The 12224-nt window shown below is 38.7% G+C and overlaps 1 protein-coding gene across 2 annotated transcripts in view; it reads right to left on the bottom strand.

The window, feature by feature from the left end:
* MTTP (microsomal triglyceride transfer protein) overlaps positions 1 to 12224 on the bottom strand; it is a 57210-nt gene that overhangs the window by 8916 nt on the left and 36070 nt on the right. For both annotated transcript variants that reach the window (XM_060115340.1, XM_060115331.1), the window contains exons 11-15: positions 8898 to 9110; positions 6313 to 6524; positions 4063 to 4160; positions 3835 to 3956; positions 2235 to 2462 (exon numbers count right to left, since the gene is read on the bottom strand). In XM_060115340.1, the coding sequence (XP_059971323.1) occupies positions 2235 to 2462; positions 3835 to 3956; positions 4063 to 4160; positions 6313 to 6524; positions 8898 to 9110 (873 nt within the window). The remainder of the gene's footprint in view (positions 1 to 2234; positions 2463 to 3834; positions 3957 to 4062; positions 4161 to 6312; positions 6525 to 8897; positions 9111 to 12224) is intronic.

Here is a 12224-nt window from a genome sequence, read left to right as displayed (position 1 = left end):
TCTCACAGAGCCTGAACTATTTACTTTCTGCCCTTTACATAAAAGTTTGCCAACCCTGACCTAGGTTATTACTTATCTTTGCATCAAGAGTTCTACCCGATTCAGACTATTAGGCGTTGCTGTTGGGTAGGAGAGTACATACAGGTGGTACTGAACTGTTATTATTCCTGCATCTTAAAATGTGGACTACTTTCTCAGCACTCTTATGCCTTCTTCAGAGATTCTTTCATTAAGAATACACCTCTCCAGAGGTAACACTTCAATGGAAAAATGCTGATGTAAAATTATAATATAATTTGAGAACAATTTTTCTTCTGTGACTTTGAGGATTAAGGGGCATGAAACGCATTGCTGGTTGTCCTTCTTTTCATTCATATTAACAGAAACACAGTTTTGTTCAGAGTGTCAATACAACCATTGAAAAACTATATTTACCAGCTTCTCTTGCAGCTAGAGATATCCATATGGCAGTTTAGGTCAATAAAAAAGGACTTCTTTTTGTAGACGCTTATCTTTTGTAGAAATAGATAGTACTTGCAGGACAGTTCTTGAAAAAGAGTCTCAGACTCTGCTGCACCTTACCCTTCTCTCTCACTTCCTGGAATGAGGAATTAGTGCTGGAAGTGCAGCGGCCATCTGATAATCATGAGGGGACAAGCATGAGGTTGAAAACCACAAGTAAAGATGGCCAACCTGAGGAAAAAGAGTCTGGATCCTAACAATATCTTAGGGTTTCCATATCAATCCTGGACTACCTACTTCCAAATACTTGTTACATGATAAAAATCAAACTATTTGGTTAAGCTACCCCAAACTGGCTTTTTTTGTTATATACAGCTATCCTGAACTGTTATGAGGAATAATAAAGATAGGGAATTAGCATCTAGTTTCAACCAATGACATTTTGGTGGAGTTTTAGTAAATCTGATATTTAAGGTCACTCCCAGATCTTAAAATCTATGATTTCATAACCAGAATCCAACAAATCAAGATCCTCAAATTATCTGGCAAAGAACAAAGCTGATAAAAACTGTGAATCATCTGTTCCAGATGCCTCACTTTATGAGTAGCAAATCCTGGTTTAAAGCTATTAAGTAACCTCCCAAGAGCACACAGAAGGTAACTAGTGAAGGCAAAAGTCAAAACTAGGCTATTACTTATGAATTTATTAAACAACAAAAGCAAACTTCCCAAGCAAGTCCTATAGTCTATAAATTTTAATCCAATCTCCTCATATAACTTCAATATCATAAATATAAATAAGAGTGCAAGTGATCACTTTAAGGATTTCCCATAAGATCCTTTTTTAGCAAAAATTCCGTTTTTATATTGTTATGCTGAGTAAGGCAGGAAATGTCAAGCCATTAAAGAAAAAAAATTTTAAGCATCAAACACTCAAACTCAAAGGTTATTCAGATTAACCCTTTTCTGTTTCTCAAAAAATTCCATGAGGCAGCCCACTCCCATCTCACAGTAACTTGGTCACCTAAATCTTACCACACAGAATATAGTATTGTCGTACCTTAGTACAGTAATGTAAGATTTAGGGGTGAAGCAAACTGAAAACTATTCTGAAGAATGCAGGTCAAGTGAATGAAAGTAATCCTATTCTTTAACAATGAGTGAACCATTGTAAGGTTCTGTGAACATGAGAATTTGGGGCAAAGAGTCTCCATTAAGCATGTGGTTGGTGTCAGTGGTTGCTTGTGTCTCTACGAATTTGGCAGGGATGATGCACTATTTGGATCTAACCACTGTTGTCATGATAAATGTCATCAGTAACTATGAAGCCATGTAGTTTAGCTCTTGCCTTCAGAAATCACCTAAGCCCTTGTGCCCGGGAAAGCCAAGTGAAGAGATAAGGCCATCTCTTCTCTGTTGAATCCTAGGTTATTTTCTCCATAATTTCTTGTCTCTGTTCACATCGGTTTCCCACCACTACCGCCTTTTAGTTTTATTGAGATATAAATGACATTGTATTATACTCATATTATGTTGAGTATTTCTTCTTCTGCCTCAACAGTGAAAAGATGTCTTAATCAGATAATATAGACAAAAGAAAACACATTTATCTGTAGCAAAAGAGAAAAAGAGAAAGGGCAATAATACCAAGAGGGTCAAATGCTTTGAATGTGAGTTCCAAGGTGGGTGGAACTTTGTCTTGTATCCTCCAAGCATGGAGTACATTTAAAGCATGCCTTTTACATTCAGTAAACAGTTGCAGAATGAATTACCTGGGAATGATCTATTAGCAGAATAAGTCCTTTCACCACACTCATAGGGTCGCTAGATGCTGACAGCATTTTGGACATCAAATCACTGTATCCACTGAAAAAAGTGACAGGTCTGAGCTGAACATCAAAGAGGAGGGCTGACAAGCCAGCATAGGAGTCAAGGTTCTCCTCTCCTTCATCGGGAGTGGCTGCAATTAAGGACTCCAGTCCTTGGGCTTCAATGACCACCTAGAGAAAACGGATATAGCATTCATGACATTAGCTCCCTGCCTGTTCTGTACGTGATGATGAGCTATAACTAGAACTTTCCCAGGGGTCAAAAACTCAAACATTTGCAGTTGCTAGGCAAAAACAAAACAAAAACAACTCTAGGCCTGAATATGAGTTCGTTTTCTTCATTTAATCCTCACAGCCACCCTTTGAGGTTCATATGATTGTATCCATTTTGCAGATGAGGCCAAAGAAAAAGCTCAAATGGCAGAGGTAAGTCTCAAACCCCTTCTGTCTGACTGCAAAGACCATGAGCTTTCCATTTAATGGCGTCATCCTAGAGACAGTCTCTGCAGAACTGTCATATGTGGTGGATCGGCTATCTTGTAGAGCCCCTAAAAAGAGGTGGAGAAGTGTTGGGACAGTGTGCCCTATGAGAGGGTGTGGAACTCTCTAAGCCATGACTCACCCCTTTCCACATAAAACTTTCTCCAGTAAATGAAAAGATGATGAACGCTATGAGGAGCCTCACACCCTGATCTCCACCACACACAGGAATCCTACAGATTCTCTGTCCTCCACACCCAGCACCTTAGCCACTGGGCATTTGGCATTTCAGAATGCGTATCAGAAAACAGATGGCGATTCCTCAGGACAGAAAGCATGGTATCCTAACTAGAGTCCTACCAAAGGTGTAGTAATACAATATTGATAGGAACTCAAGTTTATATACATTGTATCATTTTTAAAGCTTAAATGAGCTTATTGAGAAGGCTAAAGTTTGATATGCATAAAAACTAAAAAGAAAGTATATTTCACAATTAGGAAGACTTTAGAGATTGTCACCACATTTGGGGTAAAACTAAAGGGATGGAAGTCAGCCAGTTGTCAAATGCCTACACTTTATTCTTTTCTCTCTTAGCAATATTGAAAAAATGTAGATTGACTCTTCGGAGAACCATATTCTATTATGAAAGCTTTTATTATGGGGAATCAGTCTCTTCATAGAAACACCAAGAGAAGGAAATATATTCTATAAATAAATATCTGGAGCTCCAAGGAATATATCTATGGATAAAAATATTTTTTAAAACATACATGAGAAATACTGGCATGACTTCAATTTTGTGACTATGTGTACCTTTGAAAAAACTATGGATGTTTGGCAAGTCCAGTGACTCAAAACACATAAGTTTTCAAGTTCACGTTTGAAACTCTCTCTGGGACTGTAAACCATACAGCCTCTTGCAGATGATGGAATCATGGGCGACATGATAGATTCACCATTAATTTATGCGTTCTATAGTGTTATCATTAGTATATATTTTATTTTACTGCACACTAACCTCTTACATACTTTAATAAGCAAAATTAATGAAAAATGAGATACCTGGATACTATGAAGAGGATTTTTCCTAACGTACTGAAAGATGTTCAGGTTACTTCTCCTTAGAATGCCAGAACCAGAGTAAAGAATGTCAAGGCTATAAGTAGATGCCGAATGGGGACTACCTAAGGACAAAAAAAAAAAATAAATAACCTGTAATTTAACAACAGTTCCAGCAATACTGAGCAGGGGATGGAGCAGGGAGGGAGAACCCCTTTTTGGGTTACGTACGTTCTATGTAGCCAGTATAGGCAGAAGAGGATCCACTCTTGGAGAAACGGTCATAATTATGAGCAAACATTTCCTTCAGAACTCGACGGACCATTTTGCTGTAACACATAAAAGGAAAAAGCTGCACATTCATGGTAATGGCTGTTTCCCAAGTCAGATTTGGAAAGAACCCAAATCCTCAGTGGAAAAAAGAGGGGGCCAAATTTTCCTCATGCCACTCCAAAACTGGGGAAGTGCCAGCTGGAGTGCCAGCATCAGGATTAGGGCTTTCCCCTTCATTCCTCGGATATTTGAAATTCAGTTTGGTATCAAAATGACAGCAAGGCGAGGACAGCCAGCTATGAGATGGCTTAAGCTGGCTGATGGACACACCTCAGGAGTGGAAAACACATGTTCTTTGAATCATCGTGGTTCTATTGTTAAATAGTATATACTTTTAAGGAAAGTAGTACCAAACTGGAGAGGTTGCCCATTATTTCTTTAAATGTTTTCCTACACCCTCTAATGTTATCACTGGCTAATGATATATAACAGCAAATTCCCAGGAATTTCTTCTATATTTGCATAGTTTTCAATGAAAGAAACATCTCAGTAAAACCCAATAGTCTCCTGTAAAGTAAGTCTTAAACCTGACCCCATACCTCTATTTTATCTACTTAACTAATTAGTGTTGAGATATTTCCATTCCTGACTACTTAACACTAATCATATCAGTAATAATAAAATTATAACAACTCAGCAAAAAAGAAATCAAAATAATCAACCAAAGAAATCTGGACCTAGTTCTGAGGTAGAACATCACCGAGAGGAAGAATGGTTATCTTATAGGTTTTTCCCCCAGTATCACTAGATTATAAGATTTTAGCCTGAAAAAGGAAAGATGAAGAGTAGTCCTCAAATATTCAAAGGGCCTGCATGTGGGTGAATGATTAGATCTCTTCCACTTTGCTTCAGGAATAAAATCTGGGCCAATAGAAGATTTCAGTTATGCAAAGCAGTAATGGAGAGAGTCTCTAAATGATGACACAAGTTCCCTCAGAGGTGGTGAACCTCCCACCACTGGAGAGGTGCAAGCAAAGTCTGGACACCACCTGTCAGGAGACTAGACCCCCGCACTGGAGAGAGATAGCAAGTGAAGGGGACTCTCACGTCCCTTCCAACTCTGATGCTTTCAGTTTTGAGAATCTGACCTGCAGTGTTCGCGATGGCTTCCTCATGTTTCCCAGGCTGCTCTCTACCCAGCTGCTTCCTCCTTACTGTCCCCTGAATCACTAGGTTCAGAAGACAATGGCAGCAAATACACCCAGGATCTCCCCCACAGAGTCTCACAAAAGCAAAGCAATAGAAGAGAAATCAAATCCATTTGACCAGGCACACATGGCTGCGGAGAGAATTTGTTTCTTTTCTGCATCTCTGATCTGCTTCGCCCTCCTTCCTTACTTGCCCTGCTCCTTTGTCTGTACTTACTCTTCCTGTTTCTTTTCCCTTCAGTCTCGCTCCTTGTTTCTTTCCTTCCATCTTTCCTGCCTTTTTTTTCATTTCCTTTCTCCTTACCTATTTCCCACCTCCTCCCATGTCTGTTTCCCTTTTCAACTGGGAACACTCAAACATGATCTTTCCTGAAGGCAGTGCTCGGCATGTAACTCAGGGGAAATGAAGATTCCTTCCCTGGCCCTCTGATTTCAGTGAGGAAAAGGGACAGCAGTGAATTTGGGAGAAGAGACTTGGGAACTGGAAGGAGGATGATTCCAATAAGTAACTGAGAGCAATGAAGTCTGCTGATTCCATTCTTCATATTTTGAATAGTCCTAAAACATGGGTCATGTCTAAGGTTTTAAACTCAAATGGTAAATTCATTTAACCTGTGATAAATGAGGCTTCAAAGATTCCTAACATTTGGAAAGTTAAGATGAAAGACCATTTGGTGGGAACCTACCTCATTTTACAATGCTAGCTATAAAAATAGTCCTACTGAAAATACAGTTGGATTTTAAAACATTGCTAACATTTGGCAATATAATGTTACCAGACCGAACGGGAGACCTAGAGTAAAAAGATCATACCCAGAGTTCCAAATCACAGCGCCAAAGTGAAGTTGTTTAATCCGGCCCTCCAAATAGTTTTGGCAAACTCTTTGGTTTTATGCAACATAACCCAGCATAAAGACCACACCATTATTATTAGCCACACATGTACCACATCAATATACAAATAAGCTTGGATAAGCAGAGACGGGGCACTGCTTCATACCTTGCAGGCATTTCAAAACGTAGGATGTCTTGGACAATGGAGAGCATGTATTTATTCATTTCTTTGGGAAGCTCCCCAATAGAGAGGAGGATGTTTTTTACTTCCATGTAGGATGGATTGTTATCTAAAATGATGGCAGCTGCAGTAGTGCGCACAGTCTTTTCGTGAACTTTATGATTCTGGTGGTATATCCTGTTCATAGTCTTCTTCACCTGTTCGTAAGATGTTCAAGCTTAGTTAGTGCGCATCTAGATTTTTTAAATTGATATCGTGCAGGAAGAGTTAACGCTCATAAAATAGACATGTGTTCCAATATTTCCCATATTCTTTTGCAGTTATGTTGGGGTCATAGTTCTGGCTAGTGGACCATGAACAGAATCACTGTGGGTAACTTCTGGGCCAAGGCAGTTAAGAGCTGGTGTATCTTTTTTTTTTTTTTTTTTTTCTTTTTGCGGTATGCGGGCCTCTCACTGTTGTGGCCTCTCCCGTTGCGGAGCACAGGCTCCGGATGCGCAGGCCCAGCGGCCATGGCTCACGGGCCCAGCCGCTCCGCGGCATATGGGATCCTCCCAGACCGGGGCACGAACCCGTATCCCCTGCATCGGCAGGCGGACTCTCAACCACTGCGCCACCAGGGAGGCCCAGAGCTGGTGTATCTTATCCCTCTCTTTCTTCTACTACAGTAGAGAGCTCAGGGCCACATTTTCCTTTAACTACTTTAGCCATAGAGTGGATGAGAAGCTGAGATTTTTGAGTCTTGTTTGTTATTGCAGCATATCATGGTATTCCCTAACAACCACAGAATTTTCAAAGATACGACTGCCACATGGCAAAGGGGCTCTGGAGAGAGATGGCTATATGACCCTACATTTCCTTACAGTGAGGTACCTCAGAAATTTCCCTTCTTTTTTTAAATTAATAGACTATTTTTTAGACCAATTTCAGGTTCACAGCAAAATTAAGCTGAAAGTATAGAATTCTTATATATCTCGTGCTCCCCAGCCCTCCCCTCTCCCCCCAACATACAACCTCCTCCTGTATCAACATCCTGCATCTCAGTGGTACATTTGTTACATTTGAGGAATCTATATTGATAGATCATTATCACCCAAAGTCCGTAGGTCATATTAGAGGATTTTCTTTTTTCAACAAAACATTAACACAAAAGAAAACTTGCCAAAATAATTACATTCTGTGGCAACAAATAATTTCATTGGTCACTAGCACTGCCTAACAATATGCAGTGCTTGGGGTTCTGTATCAGGCATTTATAAATATTTCTTTCAGTTCTACTTTCCTCTGCCTTTTTCTATCTCCCACAAATGTTGACCTTGTTCTCAGGTATATAGGAATTAAGAATCACCTAAGCAAAAACAACTAGGAAAGGACAGAGCCGGAATCCATATGTTGGTCTGTCTATCTCCAAAACTCATGACCCTAATTACCACACTTTGCAGCTTATCAACTTTGACACAAAACATAGTTGCAAACTGGGAACATCATTCTCAGCAGGCAGTTTATCTTACACTTTATAAACATTCTCTGCCCTAAAAAAAAGTTTAGTTGGGATGGCTTCCTGAAACTGCAGCTGTAGGAACCAACATGGTAGTACTTAAGCCAGGTTATTCCAGTGTCAAAAAATTTAAGAGCATCTTAAATCTTGTGGAAGTAAAGACATTTCAGAAAAGAATTTGTTTCTTTTTTTTATTATTATCATTTGGAGTACTTTATTGAATTTTGATACTAATTTTAAGAGGACCACTTGACAACAAGAATTCATCCTGGGGAAGATATTTTGAAATCATATTTAACAGGGAATTGCTGAAGGAACTGGCATTGGTACCCAAGAGGAGAGAGGACTTTGCCTCTATTCGAATACTTGTAGAATTCTCCTGCCAGAGGGGAAGCCAAACTAAGACAAATAAGTGTTAGTCACGGGAAGGAAGATATCACCTTGATATGAGCAAAAAAATTGGACAGTGTGAGTTGTCCAATAATGAAGAAGTCTTGTGAAATATTGAACTTCTAGTCACCAGAAACATTCAAGTACAGGCTGCATAACCATACTGCAGAGATGTTTTCCCTAACTTTTCATGTACCAGTCATTCTGGACTTATTTCTTTTCCTGGAATATTCCACCCTCTTTCCCATTTGTGGGTCTTCACCCATATGCTTTCCCTGCTTGAAAGACTCCCACTTCTTTCTCATATTCTATCCAACACACATATCCTTTCTTCTGCCTGACCGTTTTTCATCTTTTAGCTTTAGATTCAGCTCCCCTTGCTTTATCTTCCTTTCACACTCTTGACTTCCTATATCTTAGCATTATCTATTACATTTGGTGATAAAACAAGAGAATGTGCCTCAATATTTATGCTTCAGGATATAGGACATTATCTATTCAAAATGTGAGGCTGCTTCAGAATAGCCTTAAATCCAATTTAAGAGTTATTTCTAACAGGAAAGAGAGATTGTTAGTTTGGAAAGAAAAAAATAGGGTGACTTCAGAGAAGTTTGCATGTGACTTGTGATTAGGCATGCTTTTTTCCTTTTGTGAATGTTGCAAACATTCTTGGAGAATTTACCTCATCAGTTATGAAAGGGGCATCATATCTCTGGAGAGTGGTGGTGGCGAGGTGGCTGAGAGACCCCTCTCCTGTCTCCGCGTACTTCAGAAGGAGTGGGATGCCTTCCGGAAGCCGGGCATTCTTCAGAGCCAGCAGGTACATCATTTTGTCCTCCTTTTTTTCTGCTTTTTCAAGTCCTCCCAAGATTAACTTCTTGGCTTCTACCACTCCCTAAAAAATCACATTCTACATCAGCCATATGCATAACCATATATTAAACAAAGCTTGGGTTAGATCAGCTTCACTCTTGTGTCCAAGATAACAGCTTAAAGTTTTAGAAAGTTTTACACTGGTTGCCTGACTGAGGCACACAATGAAAATGAACAAGTAAAGCTTGATAAAGGTGGTGTTGTTTTTTTAAAAAATACATACATTAACATATTAAGAAGCAATGAGTATAATTAATAATGGGCATATTTACTTTTAAACACATTCTGAATGTATAGTCATTTTTAAAATTCCCTTGTGAAAAAAAATAATAAATAAAAATAATAATAAAATAAAATTCCCTTGTGATTGATTATTCCTAAAACTGACCATTCACTGAAATTCTAAAATAATGGTTAGATGGTGCCTAAATGGTGGCACACACCTTTTCCTTAGTAACAACTTCGGTGAAAGCACTTAGCACTCAACTGTAAGGTCTTGTTCTAAATGTTTAAAAAGTGCTTGTTTCCACTTGATTCCAAATTTGATTAATGCTGACATACTGTTCAAAAAACTTTCCTTGAATGCCTTTTATGTAGCATGTACTTTGCTAGGTACTTTTCAAACATATTCTTTAATCAGAAAAGGCCTTTTAGTTTTCTGGCCTAGAAACTATGAACTAGCAAGTTAATAGTTTAATGGAAAAGCAAATTAGAAATAGGGGGGCCTCCTTGGTGGCGCAGTGGTTGGGAGTCCGCCTGCCGATTCAGGGGATACGGGTTCGTGCCCCGGTCTGGGAGGATCCCATATGCCGCGGAGCGGCTGGGCCCGTGAGCCATGGCTGCTGGGCCTGCGCATCCGGAGCCTGTGCTCCGCAACGGGAGAGGCTGCAACAGTGAGAGGCCCGCATACCGCAAAAAGAAAGAAAAAAAAAAAAAAAAAAAAAAAAAGAAATAGGGACTTCTAGGCTCTTATTTTACCTTTGCTGCTACGTATGTTTTAGGGGCTTCAGTATCATCTGTAAATAAAGGTTCCTAAGATCTAATTCATCTATAGGATTTATAAACTCTGAAACCAGGCTACAGGTACACACACACGTGCGCACACACACACACACACACACACACACACACCATGGGAGAGATGGGGGTAGGGAAGATATAAAAGGCCCCCAAAGAGAATGAAGATGCTAAACTTCAAATGTAATGAAAGAAATACCATTTCTCAACTACCAGATTGATCTTTAAAAATACAAAAGTTTGATAACATACATTGTTATTGAGCCTACAGGGAAATAGGCATTCAGGTGGAAGCATAAAATGCTACAATTCCCATGGAAGATAATTTGGCAAAAGCTAACAAATCTGCATTTTGATCCAATACCCTGGCCCTGAAGCTATATCTCCAAAATTAGGAGAAAGTGTGCCTAAGATTATTCATTTAAGCATTATTTGTAATAGTAAAAATAGTGGAAACCACCTAATGACCGACCATACATGGGAGAATAAACGGTTGTGCCTCAGTGTAACACACAATAGAGTACTAGGCAGTTGTAAAAGGAAGGAGGAAGATCTCTGTGAACCAGTATGGGGTGATTTCCAAGGTATGTTGTTAAGTGGAAAAAAGAAGATGCAAGAGAGTGTATATAGAAGGCTATATTTTGTGCAAGAAAAAAGAAATAAAATGTGTGTGTACATCTGCTTACTGTTGCAAAAAGAAACAGAAAGGAGAACCTAAAACTAATGATACCGCTTACATAGAAAAGGTAGGTGAGAATGGGTGGAAGGGTAGGAAAGGGAATGAGACCTCTTTGAGAATACTTTTAAAATAAAGTCTTGACTTTTGAATCATGTTACTATTCCATATGTTCAAGAAATAAAATGAAGCCAACAAGGATGAAAGGTGGCTAAAATTGATTTCAAACAGAAGCAAATGAACGTGATTGTATATCAGAGTAATAACATAACTAAACAGAAGAGAATAAAAAAGAATTAATCCAAACAATGTTTGAACATAGTCCTCTGACTGTATACCTTTAGTGAAATATATTCTAAGGTCAAAAAGACTGTGATGAAGTCTTGAACTTTATTTAAGTCAGTTTGGTTTTTGTAATGACGTTGGTGTAACAATTCCAAAATTATTTTGTACATGTTTTAGGATTGAGCAAATGAATCAGGATATTAACGTCCTTGAGAACCAGGGTTCTCACTGTGGGAGAAGGAAGGTATAATTACGGAATGACGGAAGGAGAGGAAGAACCCTGTAGGACTGGAGGTAGCAGTATGAACTCGCAATTTAATAAATGTAAATATATGTATTTTGTCCATTATAAGAGCCTAGATGCAATGGCACTCAAGTAATAAGAAGTAAAGGTCTTTAGGGGTAAAATGTCAGGTGCATGCAACTTACTCTCAAAGGGTTCAACCAAAATAATATAAAATGAAATAAAACAGAATGAGATAATGCAAAAATGACAATGCATTAACAATTGGCAAATCTAGATGAAGCAGGTACACAAATATTAATGGAATTGTGCTATTCTTACAACTTTTCCATAGGTTTGAATTTTTTCAAATATAAATTCGGTGAAAAAAGAAATTAGGATACAGGGAGATCAAAATGTAAGCAAAAACAAATAGAAAAAAGAAATAGAGGTTTAGTACTCATTGTGACCTGTGTAGCTGCCATTTAGACTGTCATAGCACAGTAGCTTTCATGCCAGTAAATGCTGAAAAGCTATAGCACTCGATAGCTTCGCAGGTACCTTTTGGACAGTAAGGTATTGTGGATTGTGTGCCCAGCAGATGCCTTACATTTGTATTTAGAATACATCATTTTCTTTCTATCCAGATGTCTTTGATATGGGCAAAAGATAGATGAGTATTCCACAGCAGAAAGTTGAAAAGAAAATTTGAACATTTGCTATGGTACATTTGGTAGCCAAGTCTCATTATCTTCAAAGATGCATTTTTTTTAAAGTTGCTCAAAAACATTAACAAAGCTGAATGACAGTGATGGATCGTTTACAGCTATACTCATAAGGTAGCTTTAAAGATGTGATAACTAGGCTGTCCCATTATCGGAAGAACTTTAAATGTAATCCTTTGTTTTGCTTCCTTCTCACTCTATACGCCTCCC

This window comes from Mesoplodon densirostris, chromosome 1 (assembly GCF_025265405.1).
Source record: "Mesoplodon densirostris isolate mMesDen1 chromosome 1, mMesDen1 primary haplotype, whole genome shotgun sequence".
NCBI classification, from domain to species: Eukaryota; Metazoa; Chordata; class Mammalia; order Artiodactyla; family Ziphiidae; genus Mesoplodon; species Mesoplodon densirostris.
This window is presented reverse-complemented; position numbering and strand designations above follow the sequence as displayed.